Genomic DNA, 23,666 nt, shown 5'->3' on the forward strand with positions numbered 1-23,666 from the left:
TGACCATACGGCCATACCCACTGATACGCATCTGTTGGCGCTGTGATGGGCCTGTCCACGTCGGCCACACACTGTTAGTCGCTGACCATCGCGGATATAGGATTGAGGTTGAATTCGATTCGAGTAAATATTGTGTCTCTTCATATTGTGTTGCTTGACACCCACCCCAACCTCCCGCCGGGGGTCCCATTGAGGCCCGTAACGGAGCCGTACGGGCAAGGAACCCATTGCTCCCGCCAACGCCCGCTGCTTCTTCTCTTCGTTACCCGTACACAACACAAATCAGGGTCTTCACCCCTTCAGTCGTCTTCTTTCCCCCCCATCGTCTCCCACCACCACCACGTCCGTTTCATCCTTTCTGAGCGATTTTTTCCATTTGGATGCCCGCGCGCAGTCCACTCCCTTTTTTTCCCCGCGTTAATTAGATGCGGAGTGCCCGAACCAAGGCCCCCATGCGCTGCGACGAGCCGCTCGTCCTGTCTATCCGTTTTGAGGCCATTGCTGCGGTCTAGATGACCTCGCCATGCTCCGTGACGAGCTGCATGCAGTCGTAGCTCGACGACAGGCCAAACTTACCGAGCTGTTTTACGCCACGGTGGGTGTGGGCGCGACCGAGGGCGCGACCGGGGACTCGCACTACCAACAAAAAGAACAAGCGTTCCTCGACGCCAACGACCTCTCCAAGTAAGCTTGTTTGGTGTTCTTTCCGTTCTTTCCTGCCACATTGATCGGTCGCGCGATGCGATATTGTTGGGTTTTCGATGCTAATGCCCCATTAGAGGTCGTTACTTCAACGAATCCACCCTGCCACCACCCTCGAATCCACATCTCACGCGTTCGGCAAGCAGGAAGGCCGCCGCATCGACCGCTGCTGAGATTCCAGTCGCTCCGTCGCCCACGGCCGATGGCCTTCCTGTGACCGCGACCGGAACCGTCGCGGGAGAAGAATCGCCTGAAGTCGCGCCAATCTCTGCGGACGCGACAGGACAGAAGCAACCGCCAGCGTCCGCGGTCAGTCCCCAAGTATCGCAGGATCTGAATGTACCGACTCCGTCGACCGCGCCGTCTACTCGGTCACCGCGCGCCGAGCCGAGAGCAGCTGAGACTCAGGATCACGATGCCGCGGAAATAAAGACCTCTCCCAGTGGAATGAAGGGCGCTCCAACGCTGGAGATTCCTACTGATTCTCTCTCGCGGAAGAAACACAACAAGCGGCCATCTCTGACCTTGGGACCTGCGCATACCGACCAACCACTTTCACCCGCCTCCTCCGCTGGACCCTACTCTAATAATACCCCTATTCCTGTTGCTGCATCGCCCGACACCAGCCCTGCAGAGGAAGCAGACGTCGTAGGAAAGATCGATCACCCGAGTCCTAGGCATGACCGATCTGTCAAAGCACGCGCGAGCTTGGTTCCTTCGACCCCGGATGAACAATTGCGCATGGAGGAGGCGCAGTCACTGCAGCATGCCGCTGATGGCGGAACAAGCGAGGCCGACAAAGATCGAATGGATGTCGATGAGCCTAGACCTGATGGAGCTGCTTCCACGGAGCCGCTATCGCCAACTCAGCGCTTGCCCGAAGATGCCGAGCCGGCTGTTGATGCCATGTCCGAGATGCAAGCGGCAAAGAGGATTTCGCCTACCCAAATCGGTCTCTCCCAGCCGGAACGCATGACCACACGTGTATCGTCAGGTGCCATTCGTCATAAATCTGTCTCCGAGATCCTCGGAGAGACCCCGAGAGTTGTGACGGACAAAGACTCCCCGGATGCCATTGCAAGGATGCGATTCAAGGATCGAAAAGATCGAGAAAAGGAGCGGACCCGGCTTTCAACCGTTGTCTTCCCGAAGCAGACACCATCCCAAATGGAAAGATCTGATTCTATGGACCTTGCCCAGCGAGATTCCAGCGATGCGATTGCGAAGGTGAACGAGGAGCAAGACTACCTGTTCACTTTGTTCTTGAATCGCGCCTATGCTCCGCCTCGGGGTTCGAACCTGAATACACTATTGGGCTCTGCCCACAAGACGCTGAGCACGGAAAACCATTTGCTGGAGTACCAGGAGCAGATGGACTGCCGCACCTTGCGGCGCATTTATGCCCTTCAAAATGCCAACCGATGGCCCCTGCGACAAATGAAACGATCTGCCGAGCCTGTCCGCCAGGGCACGCATTGGGATGTTGTCTTGGATCACATGAAGTGGATGCGAACCGACTTCCGTGAGGAAAGAAAGTGGAAAGTTGCTGCGGCCAAAAGCTGCGCCGACTGGTGTGCGGAGTATGTCAACAGTGACGAGGAACACCGTGCTCTCCTTCGCGTGAACGCGAAGATTCCAACCCCCAACTCCGAAGCGAAGGAGGCCGGCAAGACAGGCGCAGCCTCCCCATCAGAGGTACCCGGCGACCACCCTACTCCCGATCTCGTCCCGTCCGCCGAGGAGGAATCGGTCAGCGATGGCTTCAACGATGAGCCACGACACGACCTTCAAGATACTGTCGCCCCGGCGGCTATCTTTTCCCTCGGGTTGGATGAGTTCAACTTTTCCATCAACATGACTCCTGCTGCTGAGAAACTATTGGAAGAACTGCCGGTGTACGCTCCTATCCGGATCGCTCCGGAGACAAGTGTGCCGACATTCAAAGCACCTCCAGATTCGACTTGGAAGACCGATCTTCTTCCCGTCTCCAAATTTGCGAGTACCAAGATCAGCTTCCATGACGATGAACGGCCCCGAAAGCGAAGCAGATACGATTATTCCCAATATGATTCTGAATCGGAGCATCGTGTTACCGAGATACCCCCGGAACAGACCAATGTTGCGCTCTTTAGACCGGAGAACAAGCACATTCGTGATCGAATTCACCCTGGCCATTCGTTCCGCCCTCCGACTGAACATCCCATGCCGTCAGTTGGGTTCTTTGAATCTCGACAGTCATCGCAATGGACCTATGCCGAGGACGATGAGTTGCGCCGTCTGGTCAAAGAGTATTCCTACAATTGGTCTCTTATCTCAAGCTGTCTGACACCGTCTTCTCTGTTCACATCTGGGGCTGAGAGGCGCACTCCATGGGAGTGCTTTGAGCGCTGGGTGGGACTGGAAGGTCTTCCTGCGGAGATGTCCAAGACTCAATACTTCCGGGCCTACCACCAGCGACTGGAAACGGCACAGCGCACTGTTCTGGCGCAACAGCAAGCCGCTCAACAGCAGCAACAGCAACAGAGCAATAATGGTCAGCCGCAACAACCGATTCGGCGCAGAACGACGCAGCCTCTTCGGGTCGACCGGAGAAGATCTTCAAAACATCTCGCCTTGCTTGATGCTATGCGGAAGCTGGCTAAGAAGCGGGAGACGATGCTTCAAAAGCAACAACACGGTATGTTTTGGTACGTAAAGCACTTGGTAAAATAGCTGACCTTTTCTCCCTAGCATCCCACTTGGCTTCGCTCCGAAAGGCCAATGAGGCGAACCAGCCCAAGCCTCCGATCTCGTCTCCGGCTGAATTCAGTCGACTCAAGTACGATCGGGAGATGAAGCTGCAAGAAAGGCAAGAACAATACCGACAGCAGATGATCGCTCAGCAACGGGCTAGTCTTGCTGCTCAGCGTGCTGGTCAAGTCCCCAATCAGCAGCAGCCGCCGCAAATGATGAATGCTCCCAATCGGAATGCCAACGGCGTGCCCACCAATCCCGCCAACTCTGGCATGACCGGTGGCACTCCAAATGGAATGGCCAACGGCATGACTCCCAATGCTAGCGTGAACCAAGGTCGCCCTCTTCCAATGCAGGCGATGCCCGCTGGAGCCCCGGTTAATGGCCAAATGCCTCCGAATGCCATGGCAATGAAGATGATGCCACAGGCTCAGATGCCGCAAGCCGCGGGCGCCAGACCTGGAATGCCGATGCAGACGTCTCCAGACAACGCTCGGGTCATCCGCGAAGCAAACCGACTGCAGGAGCAGCAGCGTATCTTGCAGTCTCGACAGCAGCAACAGCACCCCTCACTTCCCCAAGGCCAACCCCAGCAGACACAGCAACAGTTCCACGGCCAACAGCAGTTCGCACCCCAAGGTTCGCACTCACCGAACATGAACATGCCCAATGTCAACAACGGCGCCAACAACGCTGCCATGATGGCCGCGCTCCAGGCACAGGGAGGAATGCAAAGCCCATCGTTCCACGCCGGTACGCCGCAGGGCGTGTCCAGCCCGTCACCCCGGATCAACCAGCCCAATCCGCTTTCCAGCGGCGTCGTTCCAACCATCAGCACCATCCAAAGCCAGATTCAACGAAGCAACCCGAACCTGCCCGCCGACCAGGTCAACAAACTGGCCACAGAGCGCCTCAACCAATACCAGCAGCAGCGAATGTCTCAACAAGCGGCCATGAACGCTGCCGCCGGCAGCATGAACGCCGCCCAGGCCAACTACCAAGTCCCGCATGACGGCAACTTCCAGAGCCCGACGCCGCAGTCCGGCCTGCCGAACGGCAATCCCGCAATGCAGGTGCCCCAGAACCAAGGCTTCTCGCCCATGATGCGCGTTCCGCAGACCGCTCAGCAGAGCCGTGTCGGCGTCACTAGCTCTCCGGCTATGAATGGCGCCACCCAGTCTAGTCGCAGCGCAACGCCGCAGACTCAGCGCAGTGGCAGCAGCACTCAGGCGGGAGCTGTCCAGGGGGGCTCGAACAAAAGCCCGCATCCCCCGCCAGCCCAGACGGCCAGCAGCTGAGTGTTGGAACCGGATGACATGGATGAACTTCGTGCTGCGCTCGTCCTCTCCTCCAACTTTGTTTCAATTGTACATATTGTTTTGAAACCTCCTTTTATTACTCTGATTTATCGAAGCCCTCGTCCTGCCTGCCTGCCTGCCTGCCTGCCTGCCTGTCTCTCTTCTCTGTCTTCCGCTGAATCATGATCCCGATAATCGCGCCATCAACACCACCATCAATTACTCCCTCCTCTCTCCTGTTCCATCTGTCGCCCCGAATCTCCTCTTTTACGTCGGACCCGGAGCCTTCCTTCCATGTTTTTAATCTAATGGACCAGATGAGCGTGCACTGGCTGTGCTCCATGCAGTGCTGCGCCGTGGAAAACAAATCACGTCCGGTTCTTGGTTTCTCCTTGTACTACCTACTATCTATTGATGGCATGGGCGGTTTAGTTACTCTTTTGTCAGCTTTCGAGTTTTTACTTTTTTTTTCCATCTTGGATGGGATGGATGATGGATGGAGTTGAGTGGGAACGGAATGAAGGAAAGAAAGGAGTTATTGGTTGGTGAATATGAATTGTATGAATAGTCTTGATTGAAAGCAGCCATATCCAGCCTTCTTCCTTCTCCATCGTGATTCCAATTGCATTGCTAGAGCAAGAAAGAAGACTCAGTAACTAGATGAACTATATCACAACATCCCCCACCCACAAAAACTCCTCCCAATCCTCATCGTCGAGCCCACAAGGAATCCCCACACGCCCGCCCTGAGCGCAGCCTGCATGCCACGCATCAGGACAAGACGCCCCGTGTAAGCCAATGCATTGGTCCACGAGCTTGCGCCGAACCACAGGCCCAGCGGATGGAGGTCGGCGAGCTGGATGGCGGATGAAAGGGAAGAGCGGTGCGTGGAGGCGAGGTAGGAGTGTGCTAGGGAGCGGAGGGCGAGGGATTCCAGCGGGGAGAGCAGAATGATGCTTAGCATTGCGGCGAGGTGGGAGGCGAGCGAGTCGACCGGGTGTGCGGAGAGGAGGGTGACTCTGTGTACGAGGGATGATGGGTTTAGGAACGATTGTGCGGGGAATGGGAGTGTTGTGGCGGATGTGAGTGGTGGCTGGTCCATGAGGGCGTCCAGTTCTTCTATGTCTGCGTTTTGGTGGAGATCCGGGCCTGGGGCTGGGGGTGAGTGGGTGTGGGATTCGTCGCCGTTGTCGTCGTTTGGCTCCTCCACGCCGTCGGGCAGGATGTTCGCGGTGGTGCTGGGGACCGGGGCGTCGGCGGTGGGCTCGAGAGCTGGATGGTCGGTGACTGCGGCATCTGGGAGGGGATGCGGAGGTTGAGTTTCAGGCATGGGGGGATCAGGCTCGGCAACAACGTCGGTAAGGGCGCCGCTGTCTGCGGCAACAGACTGGTTCACTACTGCGTTCTGGGGGTTCAACGTCGTGTGATGCTGGCTCGAGATCAAGGCATCCAGAAACTCAGCGATCGATCTGCGGTCGACGGTCGTCGAGGGTGGCCGAGAAGGGCCATCAGTGCTAGGTCGGACAGGCAAGTGGTCCTGGCTCCGGGTTTGGGGTTGCGCATTGCGGTTGCGGTTGCCCAGCAGCTCGAGCTGCATTGTGATGATGTCGGAGCTTTGATGAATCAGTGATGCCCGCACACGGGGCGAGGTTGGCGGAGATGTCTCTGGGGACGACGGGTGCGAGAATAGGGTGTTTGACCGTGAATTCTGCCGGTCCATGGCTGCTCCCTCGCCGTGCAGTACATCTAGAGGTGTCGGCTGGTCGTGCGGATTGGAAGAGGTCGAGAGGGCACTCGACTGTCCTAGAGTGGCCATTTCGGAAAAGTAGTCACTGCTCATCTCTCCCGGAGACTGCGACATTCGGTTCTCGTTCGTGAGCACCTGGTTCATGGCGAGTGTGGTGGTGACCACATCGGACTGCAAGGCTTGCGCGGCATCCGGCAAGTCTGGCCGCATAATATCGACGACGTGAGAAGGAGTGGCCGCTAAATTCCTTTCCAGGAGCTCATCCGGTCCGCGCTCGGTCGTGTGATTGCGCGACTGCGCCCCGTCGAGCTCATTCTGCAGGGCTTCGATGGAGTTGCGAAGACTTTCGATCCTCTCATCTCTGGCAGGTTCGATGGTTTGCTGAGCTGGCGCGTGGCTTGATCGAAGACCAAACCACGAGAAAAGCCATCCCCGAAAAGCGGCCAGCTCGCACTGGACATCCTCGAGGAATGTAAGTTTGGCACGCCGACTTTCTTCTTCCGACCTTCGTCCAAGCGTAGGCACCACCCACTCAATGAGGTTCTCTTCAAAAGCGACACGAACCGAAAGCTCATCTGCGAGGACAGGTTTTGGCAGCCTTCGACGGATCAACCTGTAAATACGCTCTTCGAGCTCCGGGCGCAGGTAATATGCACATAAAAACACGAGGACCGCAGGAGAGGTCAAGAGACCCGTCAGCGAGGCACTTATGGAGTGGAAGGAGAATTCTGTCGGGAGGGGTGGCAGCTGAATTAGGGACTCGGCACCAAAGGGGATAAAGAGGCGAAGACTGGGGAGAGAGTTCGGTGCCACGAGCGAGAGTGACTGGAGCAAGGAGTACATGTAGGTTTCCACGGAAAACATGAGCACCGAGGTCCTCGCACTGGGAATGGTCATTAGTGCCTGCGCTCTGACTCGCTGTGCCGAATGTACTCACGCTGTGTACGCAACTCCGAATACCGAACGGACGATGAGAGACGGGCTGCCATCGCCTGTCTTCGCCAGGAGGTAATCTCGGAAAGAAGTAAAGGTCCGCTTCAATGGGGCTTCACGGGCAATAGTGAAACCACTGGATACTGCCCAGGCAGGGATTCCGGCAAAATAGAAACCGGCCACCCCTGTAGACCCGCGTTCGGCGCGGATGACATCCAGCAGGGCAGCATGGGTATAGTGTCTATATGTCTATTTCCCCATATGACGGGCAGTCAGCCTCCTAGTAATGCGATTCAACACGGTTGCGCAGGTCCTACCATAATGCGAGCTGTGAGCGACGTAGTCCACCAGGTGCCGAAGAAGACGAACAGCTGGTCCAGGGTGGTCATGACCAAGCCGAAGTCATTCTCGGTAGCGATCTGGTTGATCTTCTGCTGTTCATTGGGGATCCTGGTATTCCGGTCCTCCCCGCTCACCACGATCCCCATCGTGGAGAGGATGTCATTCTTGGCTCTCCGCAGGCCCCGTCCGAGGACTTTGGACTCGGGGTTGATAGGGTGGCCGCGGTGGTCATACTGTTGCATGTAGTCGTCGGCGTGGATGCTGGAGATTCGTCGCACCGTGCTCGAGGGATCAACCGCGCCGTAGTCGGGGGCATCGTACGGGGACCGGCCCTGGAAAGTGGACAGGTCAGTGCATGTGGACGGAGAGACAGCTAGGAAGCACTTACCAGAGCGAGCCGGTTCAGGTAGGCTTGTCGGCCCATGGCGCGCTAGATTCATTGTCTCATTCTCGGGGAGGGGGAATAAAAAGGAAAAATCGGGGTGAGACGCGACTACGGGGGAAGTGCCTAAGCCGCACCTTAATAATAGGGCCTGGGGAACGGGGGAGAGTGGATTGACTACCTACCCTACTGGATCTCATCGCCTGCATTCACCATTCGGCCACACTTTGAAGCCGAGGGGGGAAATGGGACACTTGAATCTAGGACATTTATTTCTCGTCTTGGAGTAAAGGCGCACCCCATTGCCTCAGCCTCTCGCCGTCCCAGATAGCATACCCCCACTCCCATTCTTGATCGTAATAGCTCTCGGAAATCACGTACTCAAAATACGGGTCCTGTCTGGATTGCTCCACCGCTTTCGCTGTCCATCCCAGATTAGGCTGTTCGAGAGAGGGTAGAACAGACCACAACTCGTCGAAACTGCCCACATTGCACAGATCAGCAGGGTAAAGAAAAGGAAACATATCGTCCGCGGATACGCTTAAGTTCAGTCCAATCCACGTGTCCGGGTCCATGCTTGCGTTTGTAATGACCATGTTGCGCCGAAGGAGGGTGTTCGCGTGCAGAACGCGGTAGAGGAACCTTGGCCCGATGGAGACCAGGGTATCTGTACAGCGGGGCAAAAGTTTAAGGTCGTCAACTGATTCTATCACCACGCTGTTTGGACGTTGATCTTCTGGAAGATGCCAAAAGCAATGGACCCCGCAATTGCTCAGGCTGTCCGATATCTCCTTGTGGACTGGATCGTACTTGGTCAGCAGATATGACCACACACATCCCATTTCTTCGCGTTCCCAAGGGAACATGGTTCCGAAAAAAAGACGCCATGCTTCCGTGGGATGGAGCGTAGTGTACATCCAACGATTATAAGACGTTTGAGAACACCCGTCTATGCTGTCTTCCCTATTTTCCCTTGTCCCAAAGATATAGGCATGGGTTTGTAGCCGGCACAATGCTCTGAGGAAGCGACGCTTTTCGCTGTTAGATAGATTGAGCGGAAGGAAAGTAGGCCACTGAGCGGGGTCTATCCACGCAGGTCGAGGGGCATTTTGTGAGTAGTCCTCCAGAAAGAAATGTATCTCCTGATGGAAATGCAAAAGTTCGATGATCTCGTCCAAACTAGCAGGTTCACTTGCACGTCCTCCGATCTCTTGGGCGCGACGTCGAATATCTAATAAAGCGATGGCTTTTTCTGCGTTGTTTTCCATATCTAGTCCTTTCGACCGGATGGCAGCGATTGCTTCCGGGAGAAGCTGCTCATCATACTGCTTCTTGAGAATGCAGTAGAGTAGGTCAGGTCGAACCATGAGATAGGCTTTGTGGCATACTGGTGATGCCAGTACGACAGACCGGAGAGTATACTGATCGCTAATGTGAAACAAAATGAGAATGAGCAGCTCAGCTGGGAGGCCTTCTAGAGTCGGTCCTGCCTAAGAGGAAGTCAGTCGACGTTCACTTTGATCAAGAGCCTAATCATACCATCCTTGCTATGAACGAGAGTGCAGGCTCTAATGTTGAGGAGAGGAAATGGGGGGAGGAAAACAATTCAGTTGCGTGGTTATGAAATAGCGAGGTTGGAACTCGGAAGTGGGGGGTCTCAGCTCGACATACTCTCCTCCATCCAAATGATGATCATCAGATATTAACCGCGCGTTTGCTCCAAACTGGCCTCTTATCCTATCGTTAAATTTTACGATGTTAATTTTAGTCAACGACAGTAATGGTGAAACAATCGACCATCTCATTACTAGATAACTGTGTTGCTTAGCGCCCACCACAAACGCCTCTTTTGCCGCCAACCTTGCATTTGGCCCAAGCATTTGATTGGAGGCATCCTGCATGTTCTATTTTAGCGCTTTTTACTAAAGATACTTGCTCCGTTGTGGACCGATATTGCGTTGCTTTGAATCTTAGACGGTATACTCTTGAAACCATATCTGTTGGAGCAGATGCAGGGGCAGAATATCGAGAAATCCAGTCCAGATGATGGCGAGTTCTAAAACTCTACCAGTTTCATCACAGCCCATAGTCAAGATCTAGGCCTCTGGTACTTTAGGCTCTCTTGTTATGATACCTGCGAATTGGAGATCGTTCGCTATAAATCTCTCTCCTTCCCCCCGTCTCAATGAGTTTCAAATATTCCAAGTCGCTCTCCGATCTCTCAGCCGGCATTTCTGTGGCCGTAAGAGCAATCTTTTTGAGCATATTTCTCTTTTCCTCTACATCGTCTCTTTTCCTTAGTTCTACATGCATCTATAGCTTTTACATTGTCAATTGGCCGTTGTCCCCTTGTTCAGTTTTCCTTGCTATTTGGTTATTATATTTGTCTAACATCTTCTTATCAATTCTTGTTTTGGAGTGACAATGGGTTTTTTCAGTGAAAGGTCAAAAGCTAAGGGAACCAGAAGAGACTCCGAGACAGCGTACAACCGAGCTCCTCCACCACCAAGCTATTATGGTCCACACTTTCAGAGAGCGCCCCTGCAGAACGAAATACTACAGCAAAGGGCACATCAAATTGTGCCCAGAAGTCACATTCACGGCCGCGCCCATTCGTTCAGCGACCCTATACAGCAACATACATATTCTGATCCCTATGAGTCCCGACCACGAGAATGGACTGATAGGATGAAAGCCGAGTACAAACAGTACAAAGCTTTGGATGAGACATCCATGGAATCGTCGCAGAGCTTAGTTGCAATCGGAAGTGCTATTGGTTTGAAGAAGGACATTACTTTGAGTCAAGGACAAACCCTCAAAGCTGGAATAGAAGCTGCCGAACATGTTCGATCCCACAAAAATAGGTAAATACGTTGATCCGTACCATGGACAATCGAATTGTTAATTAATCTTTTATCTCTAGGATAGTCCAAGCTCGGTCAGGCTTTGACCAAAAATACCCACAGGCATATAAGAGTCATGCAGCTATAGAAAGCCATGAAAAGACAATCGGCGTGCACAGAAACCGTGCAGCACATTTTCGAAAAGAGGGTACAGATATTGGCGTGAAATACAGAGCTTGGGAAAACAAGAGCTACCTGATTGGAGACCGTCCACGACGTGCTTGACAAGATGGTGTCACTCTGGTTTGGAGTCGATCGTGTTTTGCTATGGTTTATACTTCCGTTTGAGATTTTGTTGGTCTTTCATTCTTGATTCCATGTCTTATCCTGTTCTGCAGTAGTTCATTCCTTCATAACTGAGCAAAGTTTCTTCTCAAGCCAAGCACATCCCTTTTGCGTATCAATGAAGTTCGCGAGTTCGGCGAAGAATGAATCCACTTCGGTTCGATCTCGGGCTCTCCCCATTGTTGAACTATTACACTGCGTATCACAGGAGGAAGCAGGCACCTGCGTGGCCATGATGAGGAGATGCAGGTATGTACTGAGCGGTGCCAGCACGAAAACATATTGGCAGTTTTTGGGATATTCGTACTCGTAAATTGCAACTCCCCACGAGTTCGCATTCGCTGGTTCAAGTAGGCCTGTCAGCCTATGATGTTATGCTAGATTCGTTGTCTCATGCTCATGGTCAGGAACAAATAGGAGGAAAAGAAAAACCACGTAAAACGCGGCCATGGGGAAAGTCATTAACAAGCCACATCTTTGTTAACTGAATATGCCTTTGAACGGATCGAATCTTAACGAAAATTTCAGATATAAATCAATCAAAGGACAAGACAGCAGTCAAAAAAAAAAAAAAGGACAGGATGGGAAATCCAACCATCGTCAAGGGCAGGGTTCGAACCTACGCGGGCGAACCCATGTGATATTGAGAGCAAAGCTTCGGAGTCGCGGAGAACGCGGTTTAGGAAGAATTGCCTGTTCAAGTCACACGCCTTAACCCTATGTGGAAGTTAGTGGGGTGATTCGGTGGGCTCGCAGTTTAGTTTCACTCACACTCGGCCACCTTGACTTTTTAGGCACGAGAAAGACCCACAATAGCACCATGACTCCTGACTCGTGACGTGCGGAGTTAACGTGAGATAAGGGAGAAGGACTCGCTCGTGATTCTATAATGGAAACGAAATAAGTATACCATTGAAAAATAAAAAAAAATAGATAAAAGACAACACATAGGACGTGGGAAAGGGGAAGAGGGAAAAAAAGAAAACCAACGTCAGCGACAGGACTCGAACCTGTGCGGGCGAACCCATAACATAATACCACAGCAAAGTTGCCGTATAGTTCGAATGTCACGCCTTAACCACTCGGCCACACTGACTGTATAGACTGAAGATTCTCTCGGCTAGCACTAGGTCCCTAAAGACAGATAACCAAACTGTTATCAGACAACGGCCGTCAACTTTTTTTTCTGGCCTTCTTGTCTATGCGCCCAGTCCACGCGCCATGTCGAAAGCTACCGTCAAACCCACTTTCGAGGCGTCTCGCACCCTCCGGCCCATCTACACTGGTGGCAGCACGGCGCTGGATGCCACCGGTCGCATTCTGCTGACCTGCGTGGGCGAGGATGCGTTGATCGTGGACTTGGACACGGGCGACCAGCTCGCCAGTCTGGAGGGAGTACGTGCTGCCTGACCCTGAGTACATTGCGCATTGCTAACCGCTGTGAATGAATGCAGGATGGAGAGATTATCACCAGTTTAGCCAGTACGTCGAGGTTTTGCGTCTCCGTCTCTTTCGGGCACTGACATTTTCTTCTAGTTACGCCGTCGGCCTCGCATGCGATTGTCTGTTCTCGGTCCATGTCCATGCGCATCTACTCCCTCAGCCCCTTCGACGAGACTTCCCAATCCATTGAGGCTGAACTCCGTCGAACACTCAAACCCCATACTGCTCCCGTCGTGACGACCGCCGTGGATCCGACGGGCACATTACTCGCTACGGGAGGCGCCGACGGGTCGATCAAGGTCTGGGATATCCGAGGCGGCTATGTCACACATACCTTTCACGGTCACGGAGGAGTCATTTCGGCGCTGTGTTTTTTCGAGGTCTCGGCTCCCGACAGTGCTACGAAGAAAAAGTCAAAGCGGAGGAGCGATGAAGATGCCGACATGGAGGATTTTGCCTCAACAGCAGGGTTCCGGCTGGCCTCCGGCAGTGAGGACGGAAAAGTGCGTGTGTGGGATTTGCACAAAAGAAAATCCATTGCATCGCTCGAATCGCACGTCTCGCTGGTTCGCAGCTTGTCTTTCTCCCCCACAGAGAACGCATTGCTTTCCGCGAGTCGAGATAAAACGGTGATTGTGTGGGATGCGAAAACGTGGAAGACGCGCAGGATCATTCCCGTTCTCGAGAGCGTGGAGGCCGCCACCTTCATCGCTGATAGTGGCCTGTGTGTGGTCGGCGGCGAGAATGGCAAGCTTCGAGTTTGGGACTGCAATCGAGGAAGCGAAGTGACGCACGACCAGGAGGCTGGCGAGGAGTTCGAGGCCATTGTGGCCATTCAATATTCTCCCGGCCTGTCGTTCGCCATGACGGTCCATGCGGACCAGACCCTCCGATTGCACTCACTCGAGTTGTTGTCCGACTATCAGCCAGGTTCGACCTTGGAGCCATTGACTATCATTCGACGCATCTCCGGAAATGACGATGAGATCATCGATCTGGCTTATGTTGGCCCAGATCGGTCGATGCTCGCCCTAGCCACCAACACGGAAAGTATCCGAGTGGTGTCCGTTGGCCCCTCTGAAGATCGGTCGACGGGTCAGGGCGAGGAGTTCTTCGGGGCGGATATCACAAACCTCGAGGGCCACGACGATATTATTATCTGCATTGATGCCGACTGGTCCGGACACTGGCTGGCTACCGGAGCCAAGGACAACACGGCTCGTCTGTGGCGCCTGGACCCGAAAAGCTCGTCGTATACTTGCTTTGCTGTTTTCACCGGCCACGCCGAGTCCCTGGGGGCAATTGCTCTCCCACGGGTACCACCCCCGGCTGGCAGCGCGGCATACAACGACCCGCTCAACCACCCCCCGTCGTTCTTGATGACGGGCTCACAGGATCGCACGATCAAGCGTTGGGACACCGGCAAGCTACCACCGCTTAAGGGCGAAAAGGCACACTCCCCCAAAGCGGTCTACACGCGCAAGGCACACGAGAAGGACATCAACGCTATCGACATTGACTCCGCGTCTGCGCTGTTTGCTTCCGCGTCTCAGGATCGTACCGTCAAGATTTGGTCTGTCGAGGAAGGCTCCGCGGTGGGAATTCTCCGTGGCCACAAGCGAGGTGTCTGGTCTATACGATTTGCACCTCCAAAGACGCCGGTGATTTCTTCAGAGACTGGAACCAGCACCAATCGCGGCTTGGCCGTCACCGCTTCGGGCGACAAGACCGTCAAGCTGTGGAGCTTGTCAGACTACAGTTGTATTCTCACCTTCGAAGGCCATACGAACAGCGTCCTCAAAGTGCTCTGGCTCCCGCCTCCGCAAGTTTCTACCAACAAGGACGGAGAGGAGAACCAGGATGACGACGACGACGAAGAAGCGGCGACGGCCTCGACGCACAAATCAGCTGCGCAAACCCGGCCGCTCATCGCCTCCGCTGCGGCAGACGGCCTGGTCAAGATCTGGTCGCCATACACGGGCGAGCTCGAAACCACCCTGGACAACCACACCGACCGCGTCTGGGCCCTGGCCAGCCCTACGCCGTCCGGATCCCGATCAGACGTCAAGCCTACCTCCTCGAAAGTCAACACAACCCCCTACGCCCTGGTTTCCGGGTCCGCCGACTCCACTGTTACCTTCTGGTCTGATACGACCTCCGCAACCTACACTGCCACCGTGAACGCCAGCGCCGAGCGCGTCGAGCAAGACCAGCAGCTCCAGAACTACGTGCGCGCCGGCCAGTACCGCGAAGCCATCACGCTCGCGCTGCAACTTAACCACCCCGCCCGGCTCCTCTCGCTCTTCACGGCTGCCGTCAATGCCGCGGAGGACCCGACCCTCCCCGCCGAGGACCGCGCCCGCGCCGCCAACAGCCTGACGGGCAACCCGTCCATCGACGAGGTGCTGCAATCCCTTGACGCCGCCAACCTCCGCTCGCTGCTGCTCCGCCTGCGCGACTGGAACACCAACGCGCGCACCTCCCGCGTGGCGCAGCGCATCCTCTTCGCCCTGTTCCGCTCGTACCCGGCCTCGACGTTCGTCGAGCTGGCCGCGCAGTCTGTGAGAGGCAAGAATGGTCGTGCCGCTGCGGGCCTGAAGGATATTTTGCAGGCTCTGTCGGCGTATACGGAGAGGCATTATCGGCGTGTGGAGGAGCTCGTCGACGACAGTTTCCTTGTTGAGTGGGTGCTCGGCGAGATGGATGGCGGTGTTGGGTTGGGCGCGTTGACGAATGGTGTGAATGGGGACTCGGAGGAGGCCCATGAGAAGGATGTGGTCATGCTGGAAGCATAGATGGGAGTCCGTTGTTTCTTCTGTTTCTGCTGTAGATTAATTGGTTTGGCGCTTTGTTTTGTGTCTTCGAGGGAGTATGTATGGGATTTCCAAAAGCATTTGTTTTCTTTTGGCTCTCAGCCTTGCAGATAGAATTGAATGAATATATATCATGATTTCAGTCTATTCCTCCAGGGGTATCTATTGTATTTTCAAGGGGATTCATTGTACATTCGTTCCACGCCAGAAAGATAGTATTTAGTCGTCTCGCCGACTGCGACGAGAGTCACGGTCACGATCACGATCCCGGTCACGGTCACGCCGAGACTTGCTGGATCGATCATCACCGTGTCGTTGGCTGCGGTCTGTGTCTCTGTCTCGCTCCCTCTCCCTATCACGATCGCGGCCGGAGTCTCTCCGCCGGTCCCGGTCATCATCGCGGTCCCTCCGTCTGTCCCGATCACGACGAGACCGGTCTTCTCTGCCGCCATCATCATCATACCGTGATCGTCGAGACGAAGACTGGCGCCCACTAGACAAGCTGCGGTCCCGGCGTGACGAGCCATTCCTCCTCCCATGCCGCTCCTCATGGTCGTCGTCATAGTCGCGCCGACGATACTCGCGATCCCTGTCTTTGTCGCGGCCGCTCTTCTCCAGATTGCGATCACGGCGTTCACGCCAGTCATCCTCCGTGGTGGGTTTCGATTTTGCCTCTTTCTGCATGGCGGCCAGTTCCTCCTCGGTGATGTGCTCGCCGGTCTTGCGGTTGCGCATCATAATCGGCATATAGACACCTTCCGTATTCCCGCCCTCTGCATCTGCGTCTCCCTGCTTTCTCGATGCCTTCCGCATCGCCGACTTCCCCCACGCGCCGAGTTCAGCCTCAGCGCCTTTCCCGCCCGATGCATCCTTGGCTCCAATTCCCAAAAACCCGGGCCGCCGCTCTGGGACGCGCGGCTTGTTCGCTCGATCCCGGTCCGCAGTTGCAGATGTGCCGTACTGGCCTCGTCCAATGGCCTGGCCGTCTTTCCAGCCCATTCCTCGCAAGAGCGCGGCTCCAAATTGCTCCACGGGGATAGTGTCGTAGGCATCTAGTGTCGCGGAATCAGGTCGCGATGCAACATCTGTGCGGAAAGAGCTCGCCTCGTCATAGCGTCCATGCTCCTCTTCTTCGTCATCTTCCTCCTGCGCTTTCTGCTGGGACTCGATCACGAGGTCCGTTCGTCGCTCTGGTGCCTCCCCCTTGCTCTCGCTGATCAGAGCTTGTAGTGCTTTCTGATCATCCGTGAGCGGCTTGCTCTCCTCAATGGGAGGAGGGAGTATGGGCTTCGCATCTGGCATGGCTTGGTCTTCGACCGCTGAATCACCACCACTCTCTGCGGGTTTCTGTGCTGCAAAGCTCAGACCAAACGCCATACTCGGCCCCTCTGTCTCGACTGCAGCACCGCCATTGCCTCCAGGGGCTTGTCCATTTCTCTCTGCTTCCTGCATAGCCTGGACCTCGCGCGGCAGGAGGTTCTTCTTGCTTTTCTTCGTGTTGACGCCGGGCCGGTCGCGCCAGTTATTCTTGCTGGCAACAGGGATGACCAGCGGCTCGTTGTCTTTCTTGACTGCCTGTCCGTCGGCCGCCAGGACACCGCCGGTGTGCGTGTCGAAGCCGGCGATTTCTTCGTGGACAGGCGCGCTGTCGTCTTCGTCGGAGGAGTCGCCGCCATGGCCGAGCTTGTGCGGCCGTCGAGCGAGGGAGCGGCTTCCTGGTGCGGGTGAGTCGGTGGGACGGTTGCGTTTTGAGGATTGTAGGTTGAACGAGGTCTTTTTGGAGGATGCGCCGTTGGAACTGGACAGGGAGGTTGAGAACGGTTTGCCGTTGCCGTCACGGGGGCGTGTCGATGAAGACATGGCGACGGTAGGCGTGGATAGGGGAGGGACTCGAAGGCGTTGGGGAGGATGCTCTGTTCGGTCGAAAAGTTGGAGAGCTCGAGAATGTCTAGAGGCAAAGGCGGTGGCAAGGGCGGGAGTTGGGCTTATCAGTGGCTAGCCCTAACTGGACAACTATTTTACAGTGACTGTATGAAGACATGAGGGAGATGGATGGGAATGAAGATGAGAATGTATTGATTATTATGTATAGCCTAGGAGTGAGGTATGTGACCAAGCAGATCGGAAATGGAGGCAAGGTTCGTGGTACTCGAAGATATATATATCTCGATCCACCCGAGACGAAGCTGCAAACCAGTTCCCTCTTTAATTGACTACCTACGAATGTAGATGCCAACAACATACAAGCATGAATTCGTCACTAGATCTAATGGTACAGGCATCTGCTCTGAAAGCAGATAGATCAGTCTCCGTGTTCCGCACACCGACATTTTTCTCCTCGGTATATAATATAGCAACGCCCTTCACCTTCTTCAAACACCCTTTTCTCATTTCGCACCAGCCCGGCCCTTCCCCTTCTTCCCAGGAGCCTTGCGACGTTCCCAAACCATCAAGTAGCCCTCGCGAGTGAACAGAGTCTCACTCTCCGCGCGCTTGACAAACAGATCCTGAATCTCGAGCCACTCAGCTCCACGCTGCTGCTGCTCCGCACCGCCACGCGCTGTTTCCGCCCCCATGGCCTTATCATGGAGCTGGACGAGCCATGACACTTTCTCGCTGCCGGCACCGGCACCGGCACCCGAAGAGGGCGCTCCGGTGGAGCCGGAGGCTGCGTTGACGCCCTTGCCGGCTGCATCCTCGGTGGCACCCGGTGCTGCGACGGCCGGGTCGAGGATGATATTTGCGACGAGGTCGTACATGATTGGTTCACCGGGTGGCCAGATGGATGGGTTTGGTTCGACGTAAGGTGACATATCGAGGGAGCGAGGCGAAGGGAAAGTGACGATGGTGGGGTTGCGTTCGGACACAAACCGGTTCTTGCTGAAGCGCTTGATGTGGAAGAGGAGATATGGTGGGAGGGGGTGGAGAAGCCGGTGACGCACGCGGTGGTCGAGCTTTTCGGATGCGGTGAGACCGTTGTATTTGTTGAGGAGCGAGGTCAACGGGACCTGTGGGATGATGGACTCCCGGTTTGTTGACTGGAAGAGCGGTGTTGGGGGTAGGTCCAGCGTCAGGATGAGGAACGGGGTGGTCTGGCTGTTGATTGCGCCGGATTCTGTGAACACCAGGCGGGCGTTTTGGGTATCGGAGTGGGCAGTAATAGCTTGGCTTTCAATCCGGAGTTGACCCTGAAAGGCTGCCTGGATTACACTTGTTGGTGTTGAAGAGGGCTTTTTAGAACCGCCCAGGGTAAGATGCAAGTTGTTCAGGAACCAGGACATGAATTCCACCGGGTCGGATTGTTGGGTGAGGTTGAATCGTTTCGAAGACCGCATCGCAACCTCCTGCAGCAACTCATGCGGAGAGACATGGGACCGGAACGCCTTGGGATTCCACAGCTTGCGAACCAGGGTGCTAAATCGAATTGGCAACTGGGGAGTGCCAGGTGTCGAGAATTCGTTCAGGAGGAAGTAGTTGCGGATGGGTGCGACGTGTGCCAGAAGCTGAACGACAACGTTCAAATAGTCGTTGGCTTTGATGTTGTTCATGCCAACAAACCCAGGTCGGTAACGGGCTCCAGACAGATCCCAGGCATCGTGAACCTCTTTGTCGAGCTTCACGACCTCCTCCTTAGAGAAGTGTGGGTCTACCACATATTTGATATCATCCAAACTCTTGTTCTTGACCTCATAGCCCTCCGGCAGGACATAAACCTTCTTCGTGCCCATATTGACGAAGACATGATGCCCGACTTCGAGCGCGTGAAAGTACGCATGCGATTTGGGCCCGCGACCTTGAAAGTATTTGCCACACACGAGGCATGCGTAGACATTGATATTAGACAGGCTAACCGAGCACAGCTTCTCGAAATCGAAATCCAGCACTCCGCGGTTGATGGTGTCGAGATAGAGGTCGCCGTAGCCTTCCATGGGTGCGCTTTGCCGCTTCGGAGCGCTGACCGCAGGGGCATCGTCGTCAATATCCGACGCGCCACCGGCCTCGTCTTCCTTCAGTTCCTCGCCTTCGATATCTGCTGCAGCCAGACTGTTTGCGCCGTTGCGATCGTCCTGCTCCAATTCCTGGCCCCGTCCTCGATGTGCGAGCCCTGCGCCATTGCGGGCGTCGGCGATGTCGTCCTCGACGCGCGCTTTCTTTGAAGCGGGAGAGCCGGAAAAATCCTGCTCAAGAGGCAGCTCAGCTGGTCTCTTCGACATTGCGAGGTGTGAAGGAAGAAACGAAGGCTGTCTAACTGCGGCCGAGCTTGACGGCACCAGATGCAAACAGGACAAACGGGACAAACAAAGCAAACATGAAGAAACAACCAGAAGCAGACGAGGACGTTGATATTATTGTCATGCTCTACGCCCAGTCATTACCTATATGTTTATGTATCTACAACTCTACGCATAGTCCTTGCATCGTACCATTGAAAGATTATCCCGTAATCCAAAGAAATAAAGTCATCGGATATGATACACCAAGTTACGCCGGACGAACAATCTTGTCGTTATCAAAGTCCACCACCTGCACGCCGTCCTTGGTCACGACCTTGACCAAAACCTGTAGAACATCAAGTTAGTCGCGGATCCAACAAATAGTGGTGGGAAGAGCAACATACTCCCTTGAAGTCAATCGGTAGTCTGCGCTTGAGTTCGTCTGTGCACATATCTAGGAGCTTGAGGCCTTCATCGAGCGAGATTTCGGGGTGATGGTGTTTGTCAAGAAGAGAGAGGCAGTAGTATCTGGGATCGAGTCAGTATGGGGAGTCTCCACTGGCAACTCGATCCGCGAGAGGCAGGTTCAAACGTACTGGGCATAGCCATGTGCGGCATAGGGCACTTCGGCCAACGACGCCAGGTAGTCCAGCCAATACAGGTGTGGTTTCTCGGAGATTGGGTCCACTCCGCCGAGCAGCAGATTGACAGTGTAGGGACTCCGCGACCTCAGGCTGCGGGCCAATTCGCCCCGGACAAAGTTGGCAACGGCAGCGGGGCTCAGTTCGGTATCGTTACGCATCGAGTACAGTTGGATGTTGGCCTGGATAAACTCGGCGAATTGCACTGATCATGGTCATCTCTCGTCAGCACACCCTGGCTAGCTGGCACGTCATGGAAGGGCTACCGACCCGTGTCTCCAGCTTCTCCTGAGAAAGCCATGAGCGTGCTCTTGTTCAGTTGTTTTGTCTTGTCATCCTCGGCCTTGAGAATCGTCGGGCCACGCATTGCGGCCTTGGATGCGGCAAGAATGACGAAGTCCTTGCCGGTGATGCCCAGAAGAACCTCCCTAGAAACAGGGCGGGTGGTTAGCAATCGAGACCCAACTGAAGCTGAGATCCAGCAGCTTACATGTTTGCGATGAACACAGCTCAGACAGAACCAGCAGTGTGAGAAGGAGAAAGGGCGGGATGGAAGATGCGGAGGCAGGTGATGGATGGGCCCTGACGCGGCGAGCTTGACGCCTGGAGCTCACGGTGCTGACTCAGCCGCCGCCGGGCAGAAAAAAAAAAGTTGCACTTCCCGCAACTCACAGTGTTTGGCACTTCCCACTGCGATCAATTCGACCGGGCAAGTCAATCCGTGCGGTCGCCATGTCTTCCTTCTTTACGGTCCCCGCTTCTCAGCGCAAGCGGAAGAGAGAAGACCGCGCCGCAGCCCCAGCATCGAAGAAACGAGGTGTGGATGCTCAAACTGATGGCGCAGATCGACGAGCCCGAGAAAGAGATGAATCGATCTCGGGAAGTGACCTGGATGAAGATGAGGATAATTCGAATTTGGGGGAGTCGGCCGAGGAGAGTGGTTCAGACTCTGATGACGGCGAAACGGCAGCAGACCGCAGACTGAAACTGGCGGAACGATACCTCGACAACGTTCGAGAAGAAGTGGATGAAGTTGGGTTTGATGCAGCAGAGATCGATCGGGACTTGATCGCAGAGCGACTAAAACAGGATGTGGTATGTGGTTGCTCTTTTTCAAAATTGAAAAATGGAAAAAAATTTGAGCCACTAACTGACGGCGATTGATCAGGACGAATTCAAAGGACGCACGTTCCGGCAAATCGCTTCTCAACTTTCATTTCCCGCGGCACCTCATTCATTTTTCCGTTCAGATACCCAGTCGACCACTTCCATCGCAGTCTCCCCGCCATATGCATACACAGTCTCAAAGGATAAGACTTTGATCAAATGGGAACTGGCGACCCCTAAAGCGCCAGAGGCCGCTGAGACGAACGGCCAAAGCGAAAAATCAAAACGGCCTCCACGCCCTCAGCGGAAGAAGCCTAAGAGAGTACGGTACGCTCGGGGCATGCGCAAAGTTGCAGAGACGGGCGAAGAGCAGGGACATACAGGAAGTATCTTGGCTGTGGCAGTCTCGCCGTCTGGGAAATTCGTGGCTACGGGTGGAGCAGACAAGAAACTGATCATTTGGGATGCGGAAACGTTGACACCTACCAAAACCTTCACACACCATCGCGACTCCGTCAGCGGTCTAGCGTTCGTCCGACACCTTTCCACCATGACTTCTGGGGAGCAACTGTTTTCAGGGTCCTTTGACCGGACTATCAAGACCTGGTCCATTAGCGGTGCAGGCCATGCCTACGTCGAAACGTTGTTTGGTCACCAAGACTCCATTCCCGGCATTGCAGCCATGGCAATCGACCAATGCGTCAGCGCCGGAGCTCGGGACCGCACAGCTCGACTGTGGAAGGTCGTGGACGAGACACAACTGGTGTTCCGTGGCGGCGCTTCGAAGCACGCCCCGTATCCCGACAACAACATCGACTGTATTGCACCTCTCCCACCCTCCCACTTTGTCACTGGTTCCGACTCCGGCTCGATTTCGCTGTGGTCGATCCACAAAAAGAAACCACTTCATACCATTCCCCTGGCGCACGGCCTGGACCCAATCCCGCCGTTGGATCAATGGTCTCCAGAGGTTGATGAAAAGGTCGCCGCTCTCAATGCTCGATACCTGCGTCCCTCGCCTCGGTGGATCACCGCACTGGCCACTCTTCCAGGGACGGATATTGTGCTCAGCGGCAGTTGGGATGGTTGGATCCGCGCATGGCGTATCTCCGATGACAAGAAGACGATCATTCCGCTAGGTCCCATCGGCTCGGGATCTGGCGGCCAAGGGACTCCCGATACACCCTCGCGGCAGCTGAATCAGTCCCTCACACTTGATAGTACGCTGCCAGAGTCAGACCACATGATCGTCGATCAAGAATCCCCAAAAGAAGAGCCCGAGCCTTTGGTCAAGGGCGTGATCAATGACATTGCTGTGTTCGAGCGTCGCCCCGAGACCCTGCCCGGCCAGTCCAAGCCGATTTCGGACACCGAACCCAGTGGTCTCTGTGTCGTTGCTGCTGTGGGGAAAGAGCACCGACTGGGTCGCTGGAAGTGCTACGCCAACAACTACCATGAGGGCAGTGCGCCGGACGGCCGCAACGGGGCTATCGTGTTTGAGGTCCCCTTTGCCCCCAAAGCTGCTGCCGCCGAATGAACTGCATGAACCTCGGGGAAAAGATAAAGAAACTAGAGCGTTGCTGGAATTGGAGGGTGTCTCTGGCGTCTGTCTCTACTTGTGCATGTACTTCTACCATCCCCGGCATATACTTACGGTGTTTTCATTTCGACTGTATAACTTTAGTTTGCATACAACCCATTTGCCTTTTGCAATGTACACATGTGCGCACTGGATAATGCCTGGCACGCCTTGGCTGGCTCTTTGTCTCAGTTTTAAAAAGTAAAATTTAGTGCTCGCCCCTCGCTCTCTGAGACAAACGAGGATGCCCCTGAGCGGGGCTTAAGGAGACTTTCATTGGGACGGGTAGAGGAAACTAGCTCCCGAAGCAATAGAGTTTTCTGTGAGATCGACAGGACTGCAGCAAATTAGCAAGAGTTATAACGGTATCAAGTTAAAGTCAAGCATGAGCATCATGATTGGGCTCTAACGCTTCACTTATCTCTCTTTCATCGACTAGTCACAAGATCGACATGACCAAACTTTTGCGTCAAGTTTACACAGATGCCTTTACGTATACGGGATGCATTTTTCTTATATCGAGAGTGTGAGTGATATTACTGTA

General features: G+C 54.7%; 8 protein-coding genes and 1 non-coding gene across 9 annotated transcripts; 3 read left to right on the top strand and 6 right to left on the bottom strand.

Annotated features, from left to right (window-relative positions):
• Positions 1-523: 523 nt before the first annotated feature.
• On the top strand, positions 524-4,733 carry PFLUO_LOCUS8073 (RNA polymerase II transcription elongation factor SpEAF; the record flags this gene model as incomplete). Its single annotated transcript, XM_073785772.1, has 3 exons — positions 524-684; positions 780-3,379; positions 3,433-4,733. The coding sequence occupies 3 exons, from the start codon at positions 524-526 to the stop codon at positions 4,731-4,733; spliced, it is 4,062 nt and encodes a 1,353-aa protein (XP_073642095.1).
• A 670-nt stretch (positions 4,734-5,403) lies between these two features.
• Positions 5,404-8,179, bottom strand: PFLUO_LOCUS8074 (uncharacterized protein; the record flags this gene model as incomplete). The annotated part of the gene is made up of 4 exons (XM_073785773.1): positions 5,404-7,363; positions 7,418-7,662; positions 7,731-8,087; positions 8,144-8,179. The coding sequence occupies 4 exons, from the start codon at positions 8,177-8,179 to the stop codon at positions 5,404-5,406; spliced, it is 2,598 nt and encodes an 865-aa protein (XP_073642096.1).
• Positions 8,180-8,406: 227 nt separating this feature from the next.
• Positions 8,407-8,979, bottom strand: PFLUO_LOCUS8075 (uncharacterized protein; the record flags this gene model as incomplete). The annotated part of the gene is made up of 2 exons (XM_073785774.1): positions 8,407-8,804; positions 8,973-8,979. 2 exons carry the CDS (start codon positions 8,977-8,979, stop codon positions 8,407-8,409), a joined length of 405 nt encoding a protein of 134 aa, XP_073642097.1.
• A 3,335-nt stretch (positions 8,980-12,314) lies between these two features.
• Positions 12,315-12,421, bottom strand: PFLUO_LOCUS8076. Its single transcript has one exon. It is a non-coding gene; the product is annotated as a tRNA-Ser (tRNA).
• A 125-nt stretch (positions 12,422-12,546) lies between these two features.
• On the top strand, positions 12,547-15,563 carry PFLUO_LOCUS8077 (U3 small nucleolar RNA-associated protein 13; the record flags this gene model as incomplete). Its single annotated transcript, XM_073785775.1, has 3 exons — positions 12,547-12,720; positions 12,780-12,807; positions 12,862-15,563. 3 exons carry the CDS (start codon positions 12,547-12,549, stop codon positions 15,561-15,563), a joined length of 2,904 nt encoding a protein of 967 aa, XP_073642098.1.
• Positions 15,564-15,800: 237 nt separating this feature from the next.
• On the bottom strand, positions 15,801-17,441 carry PFLUO_LOCUS8078 (DNA primase large subunit Spp2; the record flags this gene model as incomplete). The annotated part of the gene is made up of 1 exon (XM_073785779.1): positions 15,801-17,441. One exon carries the CDS (start codon positions 17,439-17,441, stop codon positions 15,801-15,803), a length of 1,641 nt encoding a protein of 546 aa, XP_073642099.1.
• Positions 17,442-17,968: 527 nt separating this feature from the next.
• Positions 17,969-19,795, bottom strand: PFLUO_LOCUS8079 (Ubiquitin carboxyl-terminal hydrolase 10; the record flags this gene model as incomplete). The annotated part of the gene is made up of 1 exon (XM_073785780.1): positions 17,969-19,795. The coding sequence occupies one exon, from the start codon at positions 19,793-19,795 to the stop codon at positions 17,969-17,971; it is 1,827 nt and encodes a 608-aa protein (XP_073642100.1).
• A 268-nt stretch (positions 19,796-20,063) lies between these two features.
• Positions 20,064-20,803, bottom strand: PFLUO_LOCUS8080 (Proteasome subunit beta type-4; the record flags this gene model as incomplete). The annotated part of the gene is made up of 4 exons (XM_073785781.1): positions 20,064-20,141; positions 20,200-20,323; positions 20,392-20,641; positions 20,707-20,803. The coding sequence occupies 4 exons, from the start codon at positions 20,801-20,803 to the stop codon at positions 20,064-20,066; spliced, it is 549 nt and encodes a 182-aa protein (XP_073642101.1).
• A 365-nt stretch (positions 20,804-21,168) lies between these two features.
• On the top strand, positions 21,169-23,080 carry PFLUO_LOCUS8081 (pre-rRNA processing protein; the record flags this gene model as incomplete). The annotated part of the gene is made up of 2 exons (XM_073785782.1): positions 21,169-21,531; positions 21,605-23,080. The coding sequence occupies 2 exons, from the start codon at positions 21,169-21,171 to the stop codon at positions 23,078-23,080; spliced, it is 1,839 nt and encodes a 612-aa protein (XP_073642102.1).
• Between the last annotated feature and the right edge of the window lie 586 nt (positions 23,081-23,666).

Source organism: Penicillium psychrofluorescens (genome assembly GCF_964197705.1).
Source record: "Penicillium psychrofluorescens genome assembly, chromosome: 5".
NCBI classification, from domain to species: Eukaryota; Fungi; Ascomycota; class Eurotiomycetes; order Eurotiales; family Aspergillaceae; genus Penicillium; species Penicillium psychrofluorescens.